Source organism: Strigops habroptila, chromosome 10 (assembly GCF_004027225.2).
Source record: "Strigops habroptila isolate Jane chromosome 10, bStrHab1.2.pri, whole genome shotgun sequence".
NCBI lineage: Eukaryota > Metazoa > Chordata > Aves > Psittaciformes > Psittacidae > Strigops > Strigops habroptila.
Window position 1 is genome coordinate 27,600,067 of NC_046359.1, and position 23,635 is coordinate 27,623,701.

Genomic DNA, 23,635 nt, shown 5'->3' on the forward strand with positions numbered 1-23,635 from the left:
GCTCTCACTGTTGCTCACAGAAGGCTGCAAGGTCTTCTTAGGCAACTTTTTTCTTAAAGGGAAAAGGTTCTAGTATTTCAGACCACTTCCTCTGTGTATGCACATGTACTCACACATTGATTTCAACACAGCATTTAGAAATACCTGTCTGTCACTGTCTCTGTATCTGATGAGCCCTGCTGTTACCACTTTTCTGTGGAGGTGCCATTTCAATGATTCATCACTTAGCCTGCAAGGGAGTTCAAGCCAGAGCAGAAAGAGCTCAGCTGTGTTCTTTTTGGGTGAAGACAGAAGAGATTAAGACATAGGGTTTTCTTCGTCGATCACTTTAAACTAGCTTTATTTACAGATTTACCTTTCTGCAGTCTTAAAACTCTCCCTCTTGCTTCTGTAGTTTCTAATCTCTGTAATCTCATTGCTGATTATTAGTTTTATTGTTAATTAGTCTCTGAAGTAGGTGTCTGCGATGCTTAATCACACTATCTGTTGCCTTGTGGCTCAACAATCCTCCCAGGTCAGCGTGCATCTGCCACTGAGGTGGCAGGTCTCTGCTTTTCTGGACAGACAGGCAGAATAACCTTGTTCTGTGAATGCAGGCAGCCACTGAAGGTGGTTTTACAGGAGGAACATAGGTGCAACCCTCTTATTCTGATTAAAGGGCTCTCTGGTGGCTGTCAGTTGAAAATTAGCTTTTACACTTAGAGTGCTGGTGCTTCTGATAAGTTGTAAGATATTCCTTTTAACAAATGTTATTGACTAGAGCACACATGTATCTCAAGACCCTAATCATCCAACAGTGATTGTGGGCCCTTTAAGATTAGATTATCTCAAGATACCTTTAACTTTTTTCCATCATTTCAGGTGCTGTGCTGAATTTAACGTTGGCTTGTATGGCAGCAAGCCAAGTTTACAGGGTACTAAGCAGACTTTATGTGGGATAATAAATGCCATGTTACTGAGTTGAAGGACCTGAAGAAAGCTTTTGGTCTTGAAAGCTTGTCTCTTTTTTTGCTGAGAGCAGCAAATAACTTAAAAGGAGATTACATCTCCACTAATTTTGCCATGCTTATGTTGCTGAAACATATCTGAAAACACAGTCCAGGTTTGTATTGCCTTTCATATAGAAGTACCATAGAAGAAAAATCTTGTTTTATTACTTGCTCTCCATTAAGACAAGTTTGGAGGTGATAGGGATCTTTGTATGCTTTATATGTATCAACTGCATCTCTATAGGAGGTATTTCTCTAAGAGTTCTCTCAGAGATGCTTTACTGTGATCATATGACAGGATTTTTAAAAGCAGTCCTTTTTCTTATTTGGATTTGTCAAGTAATAATGAGGCATGCCCAGGAAGAGGAGGCATCAGGAAAAAATTCATGTGCTTGAAGGATCAAAATTTCAGAGAAGGATAAATGTGAGCAACGTGAGTTCACAGAAACTTAGAATGGCTCTGGTTGGAATGGCTAAGGATGGAGATTCCAGCATCAGTTTTTGCATCTGTTTTGATGCTCTGCCGTCCTCCATGTGAAACATCCTCCAACTTGTGCCCCTCTCAGTTGATTAGAATGAATCTGTGGGGTCTCTGTCTTGAGAGATGCTTGCATAGTTCTGCTGAAGAAAACCACATTGCGCAGGAGTACTTATGAGCGGGTGTTGTGATGGGTTGCTTCTGTGGTGCTTGGCAGGAATGTGAATAAGAAAACTCGTCAAAATAAAGACAGGGAAATCACTTACAAGTACCATCGCAGATGAAACAGACTTGGCTTGAGGAACGTAACTGAATTTATTGTCCATTAGCAGAAATATTACTGATTCAGGTATTGGGAAACAGGCAAACAAAAAAGTTAAACAGTTGAAGCACGTATCCTCCTCATTCCAGGCTCAAGTTCACTCCAGGCACTTCTCCCTCCCTCCTTGTTGCTGCTGCATGGTACCCTCAGTCCCTTCAGTGAGGCACGGGTGGCCCAGGGAGCTGTGGTCTGGACATAGAGATCTCTCTTTGCCACTTCTTCCTTCTCACGTCCTGTGCTCCAGCATATGTACCTGCTCTGGTGTGGGCTCATCCACAGGCTGTGGTCCCTTCGGGGGGGTGCCTGTTCTGCCATGGAACACCTCCTCCTTATTCCCCCTGTTACTCTCTCCTCTTCTTCCTCTCTGGTGTTTTCTGCCCTTGCTTAAACAAGTTTTGGCAGAGGCACCACCACCTTGGCTGACAGGCTCAGCTGTGCCCTGTGTTTGGTTCACTGAAGCTGCCTGGAACTGGCTGTGTCCAGTGCAGGCAGCCCTGGCCGCTCTGTACAGAGGTTCACTCCTGCTGCTAAACCTTGCCATGGGCATCCAGGGTTTTTTTGCTTGCATGGAGCCTTTTTCTTGCTTTATCCTCATAAATTTATGCTTAATAAATATGTTTCTGCTTAAGAATCAGGGCTGTGGAGAAACTCAGAGGTTACAGCTAATGCTTCCATTGAGCAGCCTTTGAGAGAAATCCCTCTCAGAGAAGCTCTTAACCCTTCAGCTTGTCATCTCAAAAATGGGGATAAAATGAGGAACAGATTTCAGCACCATGCTCTCATCCTACAGGCTCTTGTGCCCTTGTGTTTTAAACCCTGAGGACAACTCAGATGATTTCAAGAAGTTGGTCTACTATAACAGAAGGTATCAGGTGAGGCATGTGGCATTTGTTACAGGCTTAATGTCACTCTCCTGTTGATCAAACAACCATAGAGGGGCTAATAGTTGGAGGTGAGGGACAGTTTCCACTCATTTTAATGACATATTTCTAGTTGTGATTAAAACAAAAGAAGGGTGAGAGGGAGATGGGAGTAGGTTCAAGGTCTTTACAACTCTGTTTCACTAAAGCAGCAAAACAGACAAAAAGAAAAATTGTTAAAGAGCCAAAGAAAGTAGAGTATGCCAGAGAGCCAGCAGGTTTTTGATCACTTATCTTCTTGAAGATCAGATTAAGTCAAAGAACATCATAACTCAGGAACAAACTTCGGGCATGGGATGTCAGCCAAATCAAAGATGCTTCGGTGGTTCTGGAAGAGCATCTTTTTGACAGAAAATGTAATTACTGATGTCAGTCAGGCAGCCATCCCCAGGCTGCGTCTGCAAAGAAGCCTGGGATGTGTGTCTCAAAATGACGGCTGTGTTGGCTGCCTAGCGTGAGCTGGAAACCACAACCACGTCTGGATTCCTGCACTAGGGAGGGTAAAGCCCTGGCTGAGATGTAAACGAATGGAGGGACTCAGTAAGCTGAATGTAAAAGAAGGAACAGTGACAACTTTTCTTTGACTTTTTAGGAGAGAACACGCCAGTTAGTGGAGAGTGGAAGGTACGACACTACAGATGATTTCACAGTGGTCATGCAGCCATTTTTAGTGAATATTAACATGCCAAAAACACAGGTAAAAACAACCGAAACAACTGCCCCTACATTAAATCCTGGTATGATTTCACTGACTTTTTAAAATTGTCTTGGCTTTCAGTGCGACCAGCAGTTTTCTAGCCTAATAATTATTTAGTGAAGATTCAGCAGAGTTAACATCCAAAATTGCAGAAAATGCTTATGGAGTAATTTGTAGATAATGGAGAACAGGAATACAGACCTCAAAGACATGATTTGAGGCACTGAGTCCACGCCATGGCAATCAGACAACCATGCAGTAGATATTTAGCTCAAAATCTTCAGCAGGGAGCACTTCCCCTATATTCCCCACACATCGCAAATCCCTTCCAATACTTTGGTAAATGACTTTTAGTATAAAAACCCATGTGCTTTAGAAGACTATAATGTACGAATCTCAGGAGAAATAAAGAATTCAATCAATATCTGGCCTAGGCATTCCATACCCAGAGTCCTAGTGGTCTGTATTCCTTATTACTTTGGAAATCCTATATTAAAAAGATTTCAAAGGCTTCTTAGTTCTGAATTACTAGTGTTCTCTGGACCAGTTTATTTCTCTTGGCCCCAGAGGCCTTTACAGGTACTTCAGTTTGAAGTCAGCTGCAGTATTTCTCTGGAAGAGAGAGGGGATAACACACAGCCTGTTGCATATTTACTGCCTCTGTGACAGCACCCATCTTGTTCTCTAGGAGGGGTTGCCGGATAGTTCATACTTTGCCCCAGACTGTTTCCACTTCAGCCAGAAGACTCATTCCCAGGCTGCACGTGCTTTGTGGAACAACATGGTAAGATTTCTAAACATTGTGTTGGTCATTCCTTTTCTGTTCCATCTTGTCCTTGGCAGCAAAAACATCCAGGGAGCTACTAAGTAGCTAGCCCTATCTCTTCTGAACCCTTAGTTGTGTTTACAAAGGAAAAGAGTGATCATGTGAAAAAAAAAGCTCACCTGAACTGTTAAACCAGTCATATCAAACTGGTAAATCCCAGGGTATGTTAAGGGTGGGAGTGTTGAGGGTTCTTTAAGGGCGATGATGCCTGCCTGACATATTGATTGTCAGGCTACATTCAGGGTGTATGGGAATTAGCCTCTTCAGCATGCAAAGAGCAGTGTGTGGAGGCAGCCACCGGCACAGGTGCAGTACGCTGCAGTTGTCTTCCTGTGCTGCAGAGGTGGTTTCCAGTGGCTGGTAGCACAGCATTACCTGTTGCTCTGTGATACTCATCCACTTTTATTCTGTGCACCCCCCTTTTTTCCACAGATGGAACCCTTAGGGGAGAAGACAAATAATCAGCAAATGGACCTTGAGATTAATCTCAAATGTCCAAATGAGGTAAGTTTAAAAAGCGTCTGTGTTTATGTGGAGGTGCTATGGATAGCTGAGAGTCTGCATGAGCCTTTACCAACTGCCTAGAGCACTGTGTCCATGAGGGGCATCTGACTCTTCCCCACAAATTTTGTGCCTCTGCCACCAGCAGCAATATGAGTGCTTCCCCATTAGATGGAGGGCAAGCTTGTCCTAGGAGTAAGCTTTCTCACAGTCACACATCATGGTTGTCAAAAACACGAGGGAAGGGTGTTTGGCCTACCTAGTCAAGATCATAAAGTATCCACACCGAATGACAGAGCTTCAGTGGAGAAACAGAGAAATGATGGCACCAGTCAGCACAGCTCTGCAGAGGTCACTGGGACTACCTTGCAGTAGGACCACAGGCTTCTTGTTAATCACGCACAGCAGGGTCCTGAGCATATTCTGTAAGTTCTGGCTGTGTAAAAATACTCTTATTTACAATAACAAAAAATGTTATTGTATGCATTTTAAAAATGTCTTTTGGGGGGGGGTAGTTGCTTGTTTGTTTGGGTTTTCATTTGCATCGAGATGCTAATCATCTACAGACATCTGAGAACTGAAGGCTGGGGAATGGAAATCTACATATATTCTTCTGATGCTTTGCATTGACTCAGATTGTCTTGTTTTGTAGGCTGAGCCATTCCTGAGGACATATAAGAACAGTAATTACACATACCCTAACCAAACTCCAGTAAGTGTCAACTGTGTCATCGTAATCCCACTGTTAACTCTGCTGCATCTGTTTCGGTATGGTAACCAGATGAGTCATGCTCTGCACTGCAGGTGAAATCAGTCTTTGTCCAAAGGGGTTTGGGAGGCTGACTGCATGGCACGGACCAGGAAAGCACTCCCAGAGTTAAGCAAAATGCATCCAGAAACACCTGTAAGAACACATGCTCAGACAGCATGTTTATCAGTGCAGGATGATACCCTAATCTAAGCAATACCGAATATGACTATTGAATAAGCAACCAAGACCTGTCTGGTTAATTACATGCTAAAGAGGTTCTGGTTTATCCACTTGGCCTCTTCTAGGAAGATCCTAGTTACTACTGACTGTATTTGCTAGTCAAATGCTATTCAGCTTTCTTTTTCTCTTTAGAATTATGGAAGCCAGCTACTATGCGAGGACAGGTCTCCATCCTTCCCTCCTGCAACTTCAGGTAGTCTTGCCTGTTTTAAGTTAAGAGGCTGAATTACCTTCAACTGTCCTTCAAGATGAGTTTTTATTTCTGCTGAAATGACTGCTGGACTGTAAAAAGTACTGCTCATAAAAGATGTCATGTTTCTCAGCAGCTGCTTAATAGATACAATGCCATACTGTCATGCAAGGTAGCATTCTGACTAAGTAGCTCCACTTAACTCACTGCCAGTGGAGAACTTCAAAATATCTCATGCTAAAATCCAAATCTGGGTGCTGACATAGCCTGTAAGTGATACCACCTAAATTTTGGGGAAGGAAACTGGAAATCGAGCTTCATGCATGATAATCTAGGACATAGCAGTATTCAGTTTTTCAAATAACTTCATATTGTCTTTTTCTTTGTCCTTCTCCACCTTTTTACAGCTTTCCTGTTCCTGCTTTGTCTAAACTGCATTGTTTTACTTTCAGCTTGGTGCTGGATATTGTTTGCAACTTATTGTTATTTGCTCCTTGCTCTTCTGTCTTTTCACTAGCGATGTTAACCACTGACATGCTGAATAATAAGCATATGATACTGCTACAACCACATGAGATGAGCTGGAGAGAGCTCCTGTTTTTATCACCTGGGTATTGCAAAAACATGATTGAGCATCAGAATGCACAATGTCATATTTCACACATACAGTCATGAAAAAGAATAACTATTTCCTATCCAGGTTCAACTGCCTCTCTCTTTTCTTTGCAGTGCATTCCCTAAAGCCAGCTGACGTGAAAATTATAGCAGCCCTTGGGGATTCTTTGACGGTAAGAAGATAGTGTTTTTACTGTTCTCTTGGTAAAACTACAAACATGTGCCTACTCTGGTGGAGAGGAAATAGCTGTTGTACCTAGAAGCAAAGATCCATTCATTCATGGATGATAATAGATCTAGCAGCTAGAACAAGAAAGAAGGTGTCAGTTCTCCAGCACTCTGTTCCCCCCACGCATGTATTCACATGCTTTTGAACTCAGGCAAAACATAGGCAAATCCTTCAAAGAGGTGCCTAAATATCTTTCTGAATTGCAGACAGAAGAGAACAGATGCTGTTGAAACTAATGGGACATAGCACCAGCCTTAGGTTACTGTGTTTTTCAAAGTTTTTCTGAATAGCAATGGGCTGGTGGGCCTGTTCCTTTGCCTCAGTTCTTTCAGGAACAGAGTGTGACTAAGGGATGTTGGACGATAGCATTTTATTCAATGAGATAAGGATGCACACGGGTACAAGAGCCCTCTGACTTTGTCAATTTCAGAAGATACTCAGTCTTTTTTTGTGTGTGTGTGCCTGTTTTAACTTACAGCTAATTTCTTTATCAAGATGTAGCTCTTGCTGACAATGACTATCTTGGGTAGTCTAGAAGGAATATGTCTCAAGATCCAGACATTGTATATTCCAATTATGTCCATCTGCCTGCTGTTTTCATAGTAGTCAAGGACTGAAACTCTACAGCCAGCTCAAAGGAAACACTGGGCAGAAAAGTGTAATTGGAACATAGGTTTCTCTGAATCTGAGCCTTAACAACAAAGACATTGTGTGTACAAACCATGAAGCCTTTACAACTCTGGCAAGCATGTTGCTAAAACTCCTACACACTGGAGGCTACTGAAATAAATAGGAGCTTTTAAATGCAAACTTGCAATATTGAAAAATATTCTGTATATAGCTGTGGTTGCCATGTTATAATATCCATGATCCTGCAGGTGTTTCTGCCTGTAAGTATACTTTGTAAGAACAGAGAATAGAGCTTTCATAGAAAGTGCAATGGTGCATTGCTGTCTCAGAGCTGCACTTGATCTATGCATAGTTATTGTGAACAATAGTCTTCCATTAATCCAAGAAAGCCTATATATAGAAGAAAATGTAGTATTGCTGTTTAATCTGAGGTGGCAGCAAACAGTCTACCTGGTCTTGTGCTGAACTGAAGTACTACTCTGTACCCAAATCTAGTACGAAACTATAGCATCATAGCTGTCAGGCACTCTGCTTTTGAATTCGAGCGGTGTTTTAGGAGGGACGTAGTTGCTAGCTTGCCTTTGTCTTCAGCGTAGAGTGCTTTCCTGCTTGCTGTAGTACTGCTACAAGACTCTCCATTTAGCACAATGCTTTTCAAATTGGTGTAAAGATACTACAGTGCTTCCTTCTGAGATATGTTTGTTTTCTCCATTGAGTTCATATAGTGTTTCTTATCATTAGCCAGAAAGTTTTATGTTCATATTTGAGATGTTTTCACCATTCTTGAGTAGTGCAACCGTAAATGAGTTATTCAGCTCATCTAGACCCATGAGAAAAAAGCCTTTGTTGCCTAGCTCCATCATATATTTTATGTGTCACATACAATACGATGCTTGTAAATAATTACGAAAGGTATTGATGCATTCTTCAGAAGGAAGGCTTTAGAAAGCCAGATGCTTTCTAAAGCTTTTGAAGAGATGCATTCAAAAGTAAATAAAATTATTATGTATGACTATTGCATTAGTAATTGTGCTTTAATTTCATTTGGTTAATGAAAACTAATGTGTAGGCTGGTACAGGAATTGCCTCAGATAGTCTCCTGGATTTGGACACTGAATACCGGGGACTGTCTTGGAGGTAAGTCTTCATTCAAAGTGATGAAGAGATATGTATTCTCTCCTGTAAAGAATATTATTCCTTTCCACACGTTTTGGGTCTTTCAGCTGTCAGAAATTTGAGAGGGGAAAAAAAAATAAGTTGCTCCTTGGGCTAACATTTCTTGTGAAGATGTATCAAGATCCAGGATTTGTCATAAGGGTGCCTTCACAGAAAATGTTTTAGGCGATGGATTTTAAGCTAGCCTTTTGAATTCTCTCATACTTTCATCTTTGGCTGCTCATGACAGTTTGTATTTTTATGGTGGGAAGGCAAGTTGTAAATCTATGAAGCTGGGGAAACATCACTAGAACAAACAAGTCAGAACTTGTTGATTTTGGAACTTCTCAGTATTTGCTATTTTGGAATTTCTGTAGCACCATGGAAAATGGTTTAAATGGAGAACTTTTACCACATGCAGCACACAGCTGTAAAAGACTAAATTTTTTTGGTGTGATGATGTAGCTCAGTTGATATTGACTGCAGCAGCTCTGTGCTGTCTTAACACCTCTCCATAAGCCAGAGTGTGGCCTCAGTGTACCCCACCAATTTGAAAAGCTTGAGAAAACATCTATGTGCAGGAAGCAGAAGATGAGAATGAGGAGCTGCTGATTCAGCTCTGTTGTCTTCCAGGGGCTGGCTTTTTGGTACTGCCTTGAGCGGCTTCACAAGGCTGGAAATGGCCTCAAATTCTAATCTGCAGTACTCTAGGGCTCAACCATTCGAGCATCTAGCTGTTCGGGGCATTTTCTGCCATTTCATGATTGACTACACCCTTTTACAGCTCCAAGACCATTAAATCCTTCTGGCAAGCATCTTTACCACTGAAACCTCAGCCATTTTCCCCAGTAGCACTTCCACTTCTGTCCTCTCCATGTAATCTGGTAGATTGATAGTTACCAAATTAATCACCCTTTCCTTTTTCTCATGATGTGTGGTAGGTTTTCACCTTGCTTATTGTCTCTGTCCAGCTAAGAGATGAGTGATTAGGATTTCTCTTTCCTGTTTTAGTATTGGAGGAGATGCATCATTAGAGAACATGACAACTCTACCTAGTAAGTAAATGCTTTGCTAGATCTAATTAGCAAGATTGAAGAGAGGGATAAGACTAATTTATGATGTGTTTGCAGAGTATCTCAAAGCTGTTTTAGAGTAATTAACAAGAACTACCTTTCAAAGGAACAATATGATAGGACTGATGAATAAAAAGTTGGCTTCATCAGTGAAGCTGAGAAGCATCTAGAAATTCCTTACTTTCTTTTCCACCTCCCTTCACAACTGCTTGGTGAGCGCTATTTGAATGTCTACAAAAGCTTGCTATGTCTATGCTTGTGATGCAGTTAACATTTGCTTTTAATGAATATTCCACCACAGCTTTTTCCAAAAAGAGGTGTTTGCATAGAGTAGACCTCTTCGGTAAATGTAGCTGACTACTCATACATGTAACCTGAAGGGAATAATTTCAACTTTCTCTTCACTGAAACATGCGACTTCTTGTAGCTCAGTCTATTGTTAATGTAAAGCCACTCGAGTGTCAGTTTGGATCAGCTTTAATAATAAACTTCTATTTGGCAAAGGACAGTAAACTGTCCTTCTGTGTGTTGCCAATTATTATAAGCAGAATGCAACAAGAATATAATCAGAATAAGCAATTAATGGATTCACTGGATGCTATTATATTTGACAGAGCCTTTATTTAAAATGTGGTTAAATTCAGCCTTTGAGATTATAGTTTACAATGCAATCATTTTCACTCTCAGCTGCAAATTATTCTATCAACTTCCTTTTGGAAGCTATTGTGGAGGTAATGGAGAACAAGATGGGATTTCATCAGAACCATGCATCTGAGGCTTTCATCTTCATATTTGTCAGTAGTACGAGATTTTGCACAGCCATGAAGCAGACCCAGATCCCCTAGCTGAAAATGAGCTCCTGCTGGGCTGAAGGCCCCTTCAAGTTTGCTTCACAAAGCCACCATCATATGCCTGAGGATTTTATTTTAGGCTTTAACCACTGCAACATGAGATATTACCACACACAATAGTTCTCAATTCTGCTCATCTTACCCGCCGGTGATGGTGCAGGACACAGCAAGCCCAGGGCTGTCTGTGTCACTGCCAGCTCGTGATCCCTCTGACCACTGCTTGGTGGATGCATGTAGCAGACTGGAGGCTGCAGCAGCTGTGGCAGTGCTGTCAGAGAGCAAAACAGTGGCAGTGCTGGTGTGTGCTAGTCCCTAAGGCAGGGAGAAGGTGTAATAACTTTCCCTTCATTGCCATCTTTCTTTTTCAGACATCTTTCGAGAGTTCAATGTTACAATTGTGGGCTATTCAACTGGCACCGGGAGTGTGAATGAGTCGAATGCATTTCTTAACCAGGCAGTTCCTGGAGCAGAGGCTGAGTACGTAGCTTTTTGTTTAACATATGCAGGTGATGGATGCTTCATCTAATTGCCTTTCAACTGTCTCATGTGCTGTCACAACTTGCTCTGAAGAGCAAGCAAAACCCATCTAGTTAGGGTTTAAATTCACTCAAAAACCTGTTAAATGTATGGGCTTATTTCACAGCTGAACTTTCAAATGAAGCTAACAGTCCTGGTTATGAAATCCACAGACAAGAAACTGGCAGAAACTGGTGGTGGTGATTTCTACTCTTCCTCTTGAACATCTATTAATTTACCTATTTATCTCTCAATAAATCTCTGATAGCATGGATGTTTTCAGAAAGTGAGCATGTAGCAAACTGTTAAAGAGATAATAGGAGAAAAACTAGATGAAATCTTCCATAATTCTGGCCTCGGGCTTCTCAATAAGTAAGCAGGAGTGGACGAGAGAGTAAAAATAACAGCCACAGTCTCGAATCTGAAGAAAGAATTAGTGATGGTCATATATGGGGTTTGGTGCATTGCAGACCTGGTGCGGTAGCTACCAGTTCTGCCAATATAATAGGGATTGTAATGTCTTGCAGTCATCTGAATTTGGCTCTTTGCTTTTAGTCACACCTGGGAGACTGCATGAGTTGATCTTTGCTATACTGCTTATTCTAGAAATCCCTGGCTTCTTACTGAAAGAGTCAGTGCTGTTTAATTAACAAAACAGATGGCTGCTGGAATTCAGTCATAGTTTGAGCACAGGTTCTGGCAGACCATGCCTGGATTTGACATTGTTAGTTGGTATTACCCAGACCTTAATTTGGTTTTTTAAAGAAAAATCCCTCTTACTTCCCAAAGAGGTTTTAGAAGTGAAGTTCAGAAGCTAAGTGAGGTGTTTGAGTTTGCTGTATCTAAGCAAAGATTGTAAGGATTTATTGGATATTTTTATCGCTCTCCTGTAGGCCTTGAGTAACTTCTGACTCATACCAGCAATCTCAGTAAATGCTTGTATTTACTGAAACAGTCTGCTAGGTGCCCTGATATATCCTGCAGCTGCCCATACCTGAGAGAAGGCATTTTATTTCCTAGTGATGACTCAGTGTAGCTGTTTGTCAGTGAAACATGTGCAAGGATTATGGCTCTGATTCAGCCATCAAGGAGAATTTATTAACATACTTCTATATGCAGCATATATCCAGATTAGTTTCAGCTTTTTCTTATTGTAGGAAAGAATAAGATAGGTACCTGGTTTGTATTTTGTATCAGTTAAACCCTAAACAGGCTTTTTGGAGTGGTGGGAGGTCTTGAAACAGGATACACAACCTCTGAAGTCACCCATAAGACTTAAAGCAGCTTGTATCAGTAGCAACCAAGATGTTAAATAGTTATTTGTTAGCTGAATGAAATGAGTTGATGCATGTTAGTCTAATGAAAAATTGTCTACTTCATCTATACCAATTAGTCTTCTCTTTTCCCATGCAAGCAGCTGGACTTGATAATCATAATGAAGTGGAGCTACCTGTGTTCTGCAACCATGCTTTGTAAACATCCGTCAAGGAGATGGAGACAACAATTGTCCCAGATTTCTGCTAGTCTTCTGTTGTTTCTCTGTCTTGTTACTCTCTGTAGAAAGGTGTGCGAAAGTAAAGTTCTGTAAACTACTTCACTAACATCCCTGAACTTTGAGATGTTTCTTTTGGGGTTCTGTTTTGTCACACTGGGGCCCTTGGTGCATCTGAGAAGATGAATGCATCCTAATTGAATACTGAAATGTATTCAAACATAAGGAACTGTTTCTCCTGCTTTAGGTATTTGGTCCTGGAGTGATGATGCAATCCAGCATTTATGCTTCATCAGCCAAGAATATCAATTTTCCTCTGATTCAGAGGGCAAAAAGAGTCCATCAGCTAATGTTGGTGATTCAGAATTGTTCTGTGGCCTCTCTGAGTTTTGGGTGCTAATCTGGAAACTGCGTTCCAGAAGTACTGGGACCTTTCTAAAATCAGGTGGTTCTACACCCTTACCAGCTTTTGGAAAGCAGCTGTAGGGGTGTCTTAAAATGAAATCATTGGCTGCTTTGTGTTATCTTCGTGGCAATGCAGCAATGCAGGTCTCATTCAGCAAGATGTTCCTAAGCCCATCTGCATTCATTGCCAAAGTGCTTACGTGCATGCTGGAGTTAAGGATAAAACTGAAGCATGTTGCTGAGGCAGAGCCTGGCTGAGATCTCTGATTTCACATGGGAAAAAAAGGAGGTTAAGAATTTAGAGAGTAGAGAACAGGTGACAGGAACTGAAAATACCTTTATTTTCCATTAGCAAACTGTTTCCATTGATTAGGATCTGAATTTGGTGGAAAGTGCAGCTCAGGGAGGGTGATTGATAGCACTGCTTCATTCAAGATGCTGTTGGATCTTACTGACTGTGGTGGTTCAGGATGCATCAGCACTTTAGTGACTGCATGAGAAAAAGGAGGTGTTGCGGCCAGTCAGCTCAATAAGTGGTGTTTTCCTCTGGATCAATATTGAAGCTGATGCCCTAGCTTAGGGGTTTCCACAGTAAGAACAGAAGGAAATTGTGACCATTTGTGGCTTGTGATAGCTTTGGGATATAAATAAGCAGATTATGACATTGGACAAGAGTAACAGTGAACAGAACTATTACATGCATACAGTGTCTGTGTCACGTATGATGATGTAGATGTATGACAGGGTTCATTCCCCTGTAGATACTCTTATGTTAGCGTTAGACCAGTATTCAGTTGGAGGAGGGTGGTGAGAGAGATCTCCTGTTCCTCCAATAAACATGGTATTGCAAAGGAGAGCTAAGCTCTGGTTGGCATACAGAACAAGTGTCATGCTTATTAATGTCAGCTGATATGCTTCCAGAAATGACAGTCAGTCAGTGAAGTGTTTATAACAAAAGCCTGGAGGAAGATGCAGCTCATACCATAGTACAAAGCTGCCTGGAAGGCCAAAGCTTTCCAACCGCATTCTCTTTTCTATGCATGTTTGAGGATCAGCGTGTCAGGGCAGTCAAACAAGGTCGAAGTGTTCAACCTGAGTAACTCAAAATTCATGGCAGTTTATATGTATATATTATTTCTTTATGTATATGTGTTTGTATATATACAAAAAAGAGAGAGAGAGTGTTCACCTGGCTATTGGAAAACAGCAAGGCTGTCATCTTAACTTGCCTGAATAATCTTGAAAGTTTCTTTGGTTTTTGCTTACCCTGAAAGGCAGCGTGCACAGAGATATTTTACATAACTGAAAATTAACTATTGACTCCGGGTGCAGGCTACAGAAATGAGGGAGGTGTGCACAGTGAATTCTGAAACACTTCAGCTTTGCAGGGGGATGAGCTGTGGTTTAGGCACAAACACTGCTCAAAAGATCAGTTAAATATTGGGACTTGGGATTCCTTTGTTGTTTTAGTCCAGGAGGAACAGATTGATAGCAACCTAGGTCTAAACAGGCCATCTCATTTGCTTACAAACATGTTTCTGTGTCTGGCTTTTCAGCTGGTTTAATGCTAAGCACTGTAATAGAAGCAAACTTATGGTTCCATATTAATTACTGAATTTGAGTAAAATCACTATTCAAGTTCAATTCGATATTGATTTTTCACAAGGATATGAATTTGTCATTTGATCATGGCAACATGAGTATTGTACTGTCTCCTCACTTAACCCTTGTATCTGACAACTTGATTTAGGGTGTCTGAAGAGCATTAATGTTGAGCTCTCCATACAGGTGTTTCTTTCACTCACAAGTTGTCCTTCTCCACAGGCACTTACCAGCCCAAGCAAGAAATCTTCTGAGACTAATGCAAACTGATCCTGTAAGTTGCCTGGGACTCCTTTAATCTTATGGCATGAAAAGAAACAGGTGTTGATTCACACAATAGATCCACCTGCAGTGATACCATGTGTGTATCAAAAAGTCAAGGAAATTCAGGCTTGTTATTTTCTTCCTTATTGCACAGAGAATTGACTTCAGTGCTGACTGGAAGCTGATAACAGTACATATTGGAGGCAACGATCTGTGCAACTATTGCAAAGACCCTGTGAGTAGCAAACTGGTTAACTGATGAATCTGTAGCTGAACTGTGATGTGAATGTAGAAACACATCAAAGGAAATCCATGGATCCTTACACCCTTCACAGATATAACATGAGTTATATATGTGTTGCTGTATGTTTTGATGGGGGTTGCTGCTGACAGTGCCCTGATATAAAACCAGTTACAGCATAGGATGGTTTTGTTTTCTCTGGCTTACTCCAGGTTAAGAATCACTGTCTTTGCTACAGTCTTTTGATCATGAGCAAAAAATGGAAGAAAAGCTTCACTCCTCTGATATGGTAACTGTTCTGTTGCTAGCATGGCCTCATTAAGACATCCAAGAAGGAACTATACTGCTTTGAACTACCACTACTCCAATCCTACAATTACCCCATAACTCACAGTGTAGGGATTGTGCTAGGAACGGGTGAGGTGTGTATTAGGGAAGTTGCGCAGTGCCCAGTATCATTTGAATTTTATGCTTCTCTGGATTGTGGAGAAACCTTTAGGGCTGCCATAAGGAGATCATGGGAGTTGAGTGGGCAGGTGGCAAGGAGAGGCCACCTTTCTCTGCCAGCTTTTACTCTCTTGCCTTTAATATGCTAAATTCTTGTGAGCATTTTCAATTCTCATGTACCCCCTTGTGCTTGAGAAATTTGCTGCTTCTGCAGGAGCCTCACTAGGCATCGTTGCTGCTGCTGCCAAGTTTTATAGCTTTATTTGTAGCTATGACCTTGATTAGCAATGATTTCACCTCATTTTATGAGAGCTTATCAGCTGGCTGTGAGCACACCTATGGCTGCTTGGTTTATGCTGTTTAGCACACATTCAGATTGGGTTCCTTCCTGCATCTTTACATGAAGGACCCAGTGGACTTGGGTTAAATATACTGCTACTCAACAAGGTTTATTTTAAATCCAAAATTTCACCCAGTCTATCTACATTTTAGATTAATTGATATGCTTAAAATACCTGGTCTCTAGAACGAAGCAAGAACAGTCTACTGACCACAGCTTTGTGTGCCAGAAAAGAAAGTGAATTAAGGTGATTCTCCAGCCTCCCAACCCAAATGCCTTGTGTCTCCACTTAGCAGCAATCTCTTCTGTTTCTCTCAGGATCACTACTCAGCTGTGAATTTCACCAGGAGGATTCAAGAAACTCTTGATATTCTGCATGAGCAGGCAAGTGCTGTGAAATTGTCCTTGCATTCTAGCTTGTACCGGTTACACGACTAACTGGTGCTAGCCCTTCTCTTTGTCTGACTTTGTTGTGTTATTTCCCATTTTGGTACCAAGCATATTCCATCGACTTCTACAAAAGCATTTTCTTTTGTTTTGTTAATCTGACAGTAGCAAGATGCAGTCTGAAATGGCAGACAGTAACACTGGGCCATGGTGTTGGAGCAGGATCAAAAGCTGAGTTTAGGGGGGAATTGTTGCGCTTTTTTTTTTTTCCTTATAACAATGGAGAAAGGAAGGGGGGAAAAAAAAAGAAAATGGAGAAAGGGAAGGAGAATCAAATGACTGAACTTTAGGGTAAAATAAATGCAGCGTAGGCTGCATAACCAGTTGCTTCTAAGCTAAAGTCTAACTTACCTTTCAGGTTCCGAAAGCTTTAGTGAGTCTGGTTGAAGTGATGGACCTCCACCCTCTGAGACAGTTATTTGTGGATACTCAAGCTCAGTGCCCCACTTACATGGCAGAGTAAGGCTTGTTTGACTTCCTTTTGTACCTGAGCTTACTGTCCATGATGACAAAGCATGTTCTTATTCCACGCTTCTCTCCTCATTCGAACTGATGTTCAAAGGTAGCACTACAGTGCCGCGGACATCACCCTGCCTGATGGCATTGCCTTCTCTTGGCTTAGACTTAAGTACTGTCAGAGAATCCATGTATTTTGTCCATGTCTGGAGCTGCAAGATTTCCTATGGTACATAAAATACACCTTCCTGAGCTTGGGTTAAAGTTACTGATACAGGGTTCCTCAAGGTGCGGTTGAAGTCCACAAGCATTTGGATTTTCAGGCCTTTTGACAGAATGTGAAGTATTTGCAGAGTAGACAGGTTTCTCCTGTTTTAGAGGCCTTATTGCAATGGGTAATTTGCATTCATTGCTGACCCTCCAGACACGGACGAATTCTGTGTCTTGGCAATGCAAAAGGAATTGTGGATTGGAAAGGTATCAGCTCAGAGCTAATGCAGCCAGTAAATTTCAAAGATCTATTTTCTAGTTTCAGAGGGACTGGCATGTGCCTCCTTCAGGCTGCAGGACCTTTGGATGCCAAGGTGTAATGAATGGGGCAAACTATCACAGTAAACTACACAGTAAAGTGTACTTTACTTCAATATACCTGGGAGTGAAACCAAACTGATTTAGAGTAGTATTATTCATGTGAGGCAGAAAATAAGACTAAGGGTTGAAATGATGAACAACAGCAAGGACGATAAGCCATTTTCACAGAAACACGACTGTACATGTTTCCTTATTACTCCCATGTCATGAGGATGTTGGGTGGCAAAGGGTGACTTCTGCATTCTCAGAACCCTAATTCTCTCTATTCCTGTTTTCTCCTCTAACCTCTCCCACAGTTATCTGTGTAGTTGTGTTCTCACAGGAGAAGAAAACTCACAAAATTTAGCAATGGTGAAGGAAGCCACCAGAGATTACCAGGTATGTTTATCAGGAGTTGGTGCAGTTACTTTATTTCCAGTTGAGATGAGCTCTTGATTACCAAGCAACACATTATAGCAGTATTTTACCCACATGGGCCCTATGAGCTAAGGAGGAGTTAATTTGATGCTACCCAAAACACCATATGACCAAAACCAGCAGCAAAGCTCTTCAGAATAACTCTGTTTCCTAGTACAGATGGATAGGTGAGAGTTTAGTTACCAAAATCCTGTTCCCAACAGTATTGTTGCAGTACTATGCTCCAGCCTTCTCAGCCACTTTGCAAGCCACATTTGCCAATGTCTGTGGCTATTTCAGTTAACAAGTAAAACCTCCTTTTAATTTTTGGCCTCTCAAAAAAACCCTCAAATGCAATAAACCAAACCAAACCTACAGTTATGATGCAGAGATGTTGATGGATTATTGGTGGTGTTTTGTTTCTTGTAGCTTGGCATTCGAAGACTACTGGAGTCTGGCAGATATGACACTCATGAAAATTTCACAGTGGTCAGCCAGCCTTTCCTCCACAATCCCAAGATTCCTCTTGGTCAGGTATAGCCTAAAGAGACTTCCACATGCAAAGGATTTTGTGTGCATATCTGACCTATAGAGTCTGTATACAAAATAGTTTCATCTTGTTCTGTACTTTTCTTATTAAAACTGGTTGCTTTTTGCTATAGTACATCAGATATCTTCATATACTTGGCAGTTCTTTGTTTTACATATTATGCAGTTTGCATAATATGAATTACTGTTTTGGAAAAGGAATCAAAACCTGAGTGAAGAGGTTTGTTTGTGTATGTTCTCAAGGGTACAGAAATATTTTTCTTTCTGAACATACAACATGATTAATAAAAGCCAGAGGTACAAAGTTACAGTTCTTAAAGCAACATAGCTGCATTGCTCACTGGAGGCTACAGCATCATCTCCTCTTCATGACTCATAACTTATTCTTCCATGTCTGACAGAAAAAGAAGTTTACATATGATCTGGTGGAAGTAGTAGTTTTATATAGTGAGCCCCTTTTCCTGTTACTGGCAATTATATTTCAATTCCTTGAGTCATAAGTCTCAGTAAACTATAAATGAAGAAAATGACCCAAACCTTCTCTGAACCTGAAACTCCACTTGCGAATTTTCACATGCATCTGCACTTCTTCATCTCACCTGCAGCCAAGAGTAGATGGGGCAAAATACTGAGCTGGGATTGCTCTGTGATAATTGAACCAAACTGGTCCCAGAAATGCTGGCAATAGCAAGGGACAGGTTTGAAAAGTTCAGATGCTGCTACAGGCAAATTTGGAAAACTGGCTGAAACCTTCACTGGAAAAACAGAGAGGGGTTTTTTGGTTTTTTGGGTTGGGTTTGTTTGTTTTTTTTGAAGCTGGTTCCTGTGAAAAGTCATCCTGATGGGTTTTGGTGCCGAGGTAGGGAACACAGAAAAGAAAACAGAAGCAGCAAAATATTTCTGAACTTTTTTATAGCCTCGCAGACATTAGTTCAGATTTTAATGAAGTTCAGGATGCTGGTTTTTCCTTCTTATCTCTCACAACATTCAGATGTTCCTGAACTGAAAACTCTACCTCTAAACATGGCAAAAGATACAGATGCAAATTTTGGTAGTAATCCTCTAACAAGCTAGGCCAAACACACTGAATCAAAACCTGCTCAAGTTTTGAGGAAGGACGACTCTGACCAAACGAAATCTTGTTTCAGTCATCTGTGACCTAAACTCCTTCTCATCTCAGTATTCACACAAAAGCCAAGAAACTTTAATGTCCAAACTCCATTTCCTTCACATGCTCCAGTATCTATATTAAGGTATATCTTTGCTCAGAAAGGAGGCTAAACATGAAATTGAAAATGGTGGTTTTGCTCTTTCTGGGTGGATCTGCTCTTGGAGGCACATAAGCATCTCTAGTTAAGTGTTTCTGGCAGCTCATGGACCTGCTGAAGCACACTATATCAGCGTGTAATTATGAGACATTCCGTATTGGATCAGCAGGAAAAAGTAGCATAAACCTCTTATTACTGGCTCTGATTCGGCCTCAGCTACCCCACGTTGGAGCTGTGTGGATTCTTCTCCACTCAGATGTCCTTTATGCTTTCATTTGTAGGATGGGCATCCAGATATCTCCTACTTCTCACCTGACTGCTTCCATCCAAGCCAGAAAGGCCATTCCCAGCTTGCCAAGGCTCTCTGGAATGCACTGGTAAGGTGGCAGGATCTGCGTATAATGTGATCTTTACCTAGACCTGACTACCATTAAAATAATCTCTGTAATAAACATTGCAATGAAAGCCTGGATAGTGCTGGACCTTGCTTTTGTTACTTAACTAGACACATACCCTCCACATTTGGTGCTGCTCTCAGCCTAGAATCTCTTGTTTCTGAAAGTGTGTGGGGAGGAGAAGGGTGTTGTAGGTGCATGATCACAGTCATTCATTACAGCTGAGCGACTTCAAGTCTACTTCTCCCATTGTCATGAAAGGCAGGGTAGCATTCAATAAGGATGATGTTTCTATGGGAAACCACCAAATAAAGAATTGTAACTGCATATGTCAATTTAAAATGGATTACTTTGAAGTTTCTTTTAAATCCATGTGTTGTGAATGTCTCATTAGGAATTAAAGTGGCTTTAATTCAGTTTAGTTTTACTACCTTTGGAAGTGAGCAAAACTCAATGAAAATGAGTCGTTAAAGATTGTTTAAGCAAACCCATTTTACTTAGCATTGCAGTGCAGTAGGAGTACACATGCAGTTGGAGTCATCTTGGATCCTGGATGGTAACTTCTATATACTTCAGGGTAATGTCTTAACAGCTGACATGATTGCTTGCGATCATCAAGCAGTACTTCTAATTAAATTTGGTTCAATCTTCTAGGTATAAACAGCCTCTTGTTGGAGATGCCATCATGCAGCTTAGTGGTAAAAATTGAGGGACTCTTAGCATCTTGTCTTTTATGCAAGAGCAAAGAGTTTATGACCTTGCCTCCTGGCGAAATTCCAAGGTACTTCATGTGCCTGCCAAAATCCTCCAGCAGTTTAAACTGATCCAGTGTAGCTTTCCACTTCCCATTTTAAGCTTCTTTCTAGAGTTGCTCTGTTGTTATGCAGTTGCCATGTTCTTTCTGAGAAGCAGATGCATTTCAGCCTTGGGTAAATCAAGGTCTGTAAATACAGGCAGTTTTATATAAATTTGAAAGCTATATTTAGGTTCTTTTAAATTAGTATTGTTATACAAATGTAAGATGAGCCGACATGGTTACAAAATGGGGTTTTTTTTTTTGTCTTCCTTTCTAGTTACAGCCTGTAGACCAGAAAGCTGACTCATTTGATTTCACGGCTGACATTGTCCTTGACTGTCCAACTCAGGTAAATATACCCACGTTATGGAAGCCGGGCATCAGGAGGCTGTATGTGCTTGTGCTTGCTGCAGAGAGCAGGGGTTTGGTATGTCTGGAACAAGGTTACTGGAAACTTTTGTCCTCTGCTTACCTCTGAGTGAGCAGGTGCTCTCATATACCTGCTCTGGTGTCCCTTGGCCTTTTAGTGTGCCATGAACACTAACTGACAATATGCTGATTGGTGTGGGTTTAGTTGTAGCAGAGGTTCTGTTTTACTGTGAAGTAGAGAGGCAGCTCAAACAGCAAATAACAGAATATGTTGCATTAACTTTCCCATCAGAATCAACCCCAGCATCTGTTATCTCTTGAACTAGTGGCAGGTTGGTTTCCCTGGCCTGATCCATAATAGGGATACTTCAGACTCTTCGGAAGCTGCTTCTGCAGTTATAAAACAAGCTGCTGAACTTGCAGTACAGTTGCTAGGTATCAGCACGTGGAAATGACCACTGCAGTCAGCAATACTTGGCTCCCTCTCTTCAGCAGCTTCAACAAGGAGGCCAAAGGACTGAACAGATCAGAGAACTGAGTTGTTATCTCAGGTCTGGAGACAGTCATTCAAGTCATACAGGAGGATTTTGTCCACGTCATATCCATCCTGTCAGAAAAGGAAGATCTGCTGAGTTATTAATTGGCATGTTTCAAAAGTCCTCAGATTCACTTAAATTGATACTACTTTATTTTACCCAATATTTGTTCCAGGCAGTTTAAATTAACTTAGAAACTTCTTCAGTGCCAAATAATGTTCATTTTCTACTTCTTTCCCTTTATCTACTCCTATTCAGAAGTAGACATAGAAAAGTTTAATAGCCCTGGCAAAGAATATATGGCCATTGTTTTCAGAAATGAAGCCCACAATGCTTTGAGAAAGTCATTGATAGAAGTGCCAGTAGCTTTCCTTGCACAGAAAGCTCTGAGGTAAAGACTATGAAACAGTGCTACAAAGGAATAAATAGGCTGTTTCCAGGGGATTTCACCATCAGTGTTACTGAAAGGAGTAGTAAATTGTTTCAGATTCCAACGCCCACAAATTCCATTTACTGTTCCCATAGTTTCTCACTACAGTTTTAAAATTTTATCTACTTCAAGAAGTCATGTCCATGAAAATGTCAGGTGTGACAGATTGTAAAGGTCCAACAAACCAAGGAAAATAATTTGTATTGAGGAAACTTAAAGTAGGATAAAACCCTGCAAGTAAAAGAACAGTGGATCTTCTAATCAAATATGCCTTCTGGTGTTAGAGCTTTCTGAGACCACCTCATGCAGCTACTGGAATGGCTCTTAATTGAGATATCCCAGTGAAATTTTTTAGCCCATAAAATGTGCATGTCTTCCTGAGTGTGTGTTGCATTAGTAGGGAACAAAAATAACCATGCAATTTATACAGCCTCTCTCAGAAGGAAAAGCGATCCTTTCAGTAATCAATCTTTCATCTTCCCTCTGCTGTCATGGGAAGATCTGCCCAGGTTTCTCTGACTTTACATCAGCATCTTTTGAAAGGATAATCTTATAAACTCTAAATAATTTGTGGAAGATTAGGAGAGGAAAAATGTTAAACTGCAGTCAGGATCTGGTATATGTCATTTTTGCCATAAGGTGCTAAACACAGATCTTACTTCTGAATTTTAAGGAAGGAACATGGTTTCAAAATCCAGATCTCCATTTTGCAGCTTAGGCAATTACTTTCTTAGTGATGTCTGCTATTACTTGCTGTGGTCTGTGCCATGTGTTTATTGCCTAATTTCTCTTCTGTATTCCTCTTTCTCCAGGACAAACCATTCCTGGCAACATACAAGAATAACAACTACACATATTTACCTGTGGAGCCCACTGATGAGCCAATAGAGGTAATTGTTGCATCTTTTCCTGCGTTTTCTGTGAAGTATGCAAAGCTGTATCTGGTGACTGTTCACACATCAGCCTAAATGTATAGATGAGATAAACTATTACCAGTTTTTAGAAAGAGAAGTCAATCTTGCATTGCATTTTTTCCTGTGTAAATGAATGTTAAACTCTTCCTAAAAGCCAAACAAAAAGAATTGTATTAATTGGTGCAATTGTATCAAAGCTGTGCTCAACAGTAAGTTACCTGGGATGCATCATTAATTCAGATAGCAAGTTCCTCACAATAAGTAGATGATAATATAGAACCCTGAGCCCCCAGATGATCTGAGGAAGGTTTACATATTCTCTTCCTGAGCCACTGTACTTCCATGCACTAAGGTAAGCTTAACCTGTAGAGGGCAGTCACCTTTACATATTGGATATGTGGTTAGATACAAAGGTGATAGGAATTAATTTTCAAAGAGATTCATTTTCCACAATGACTGAGCAACTACCACAAGGTAGATTGAAGAAACTGCTGAAACAAACTTTGTGCAGTGTGTGAAGAAATGGGGCAGTTAATGGCTCTTGACAAGTGGCTGCAGGCATGCAGACTAAGTGTGGTTGGAGTTGACAGTCAAAATGGGCTGGGCTACTTCAGCATACTGGGGGTCCTCCTGCCTAGCCAAATTATGAAAATCTTTATGTGCCTTGAGGGTTACAGAGAGCAACAGCTGGTTTTGTTTCAGCAAGCATAGTTT

The 23,635-nt window shown here is 41.0% G+C and overlaps 1 protein-coding gene across 1 annotated transcript in view; it reads left to right on the forward strand.

The window, feature by feature from the left end:
- Positions 1-23,635, forward strand: part of PLB1 (phospholipase B1) — an 88,074-nt gene that overhangs the window by 43,100 nt on the left and 21,339 nt on the right. The window contains 19 exon segments of the mRNA XM_030499956.1: positions 2,580-2,661; positions 3,302-3,406; positions 4,095-4,190; positions 4,665-4,736; positions 5,386-5,445; positions 5,857-5,917; positions 6,644-6,702; positions 8,458-8,525; positions 9,555-9,598; positions 10,836-10,944; positions 14,705-14,756; positions 14,901-14,981; positions 16,093-16,158; positions 16,580-16,680; positions 17,565-17,646; positions 18,094-18,198; positions 19,763-19,858; positions 20,950-21,021; positions 22,820-22,897. Coding sequence (XP_030355816.1) covers positions 2,580-2,661; positions 3,302-3,406; positions 4,095-4,190; positions 4,665-4,736; positions 5,386-5,445; positions 5,857-5,917; positions 6,644-6,702; positions 8,458-8,525; positions 9,555-9,598; positions 10,836-10,944; positions 14,705-14,756; positions 14,901-14,981; positions 16,093-16,158; positions 16,580-16,680; positions 17,565-17,646; positions 18,094-18,198; positions 19,763-19,858; positions 20,950-21,021; positions 22,820-22,897 — 1,489 coding nt within the window.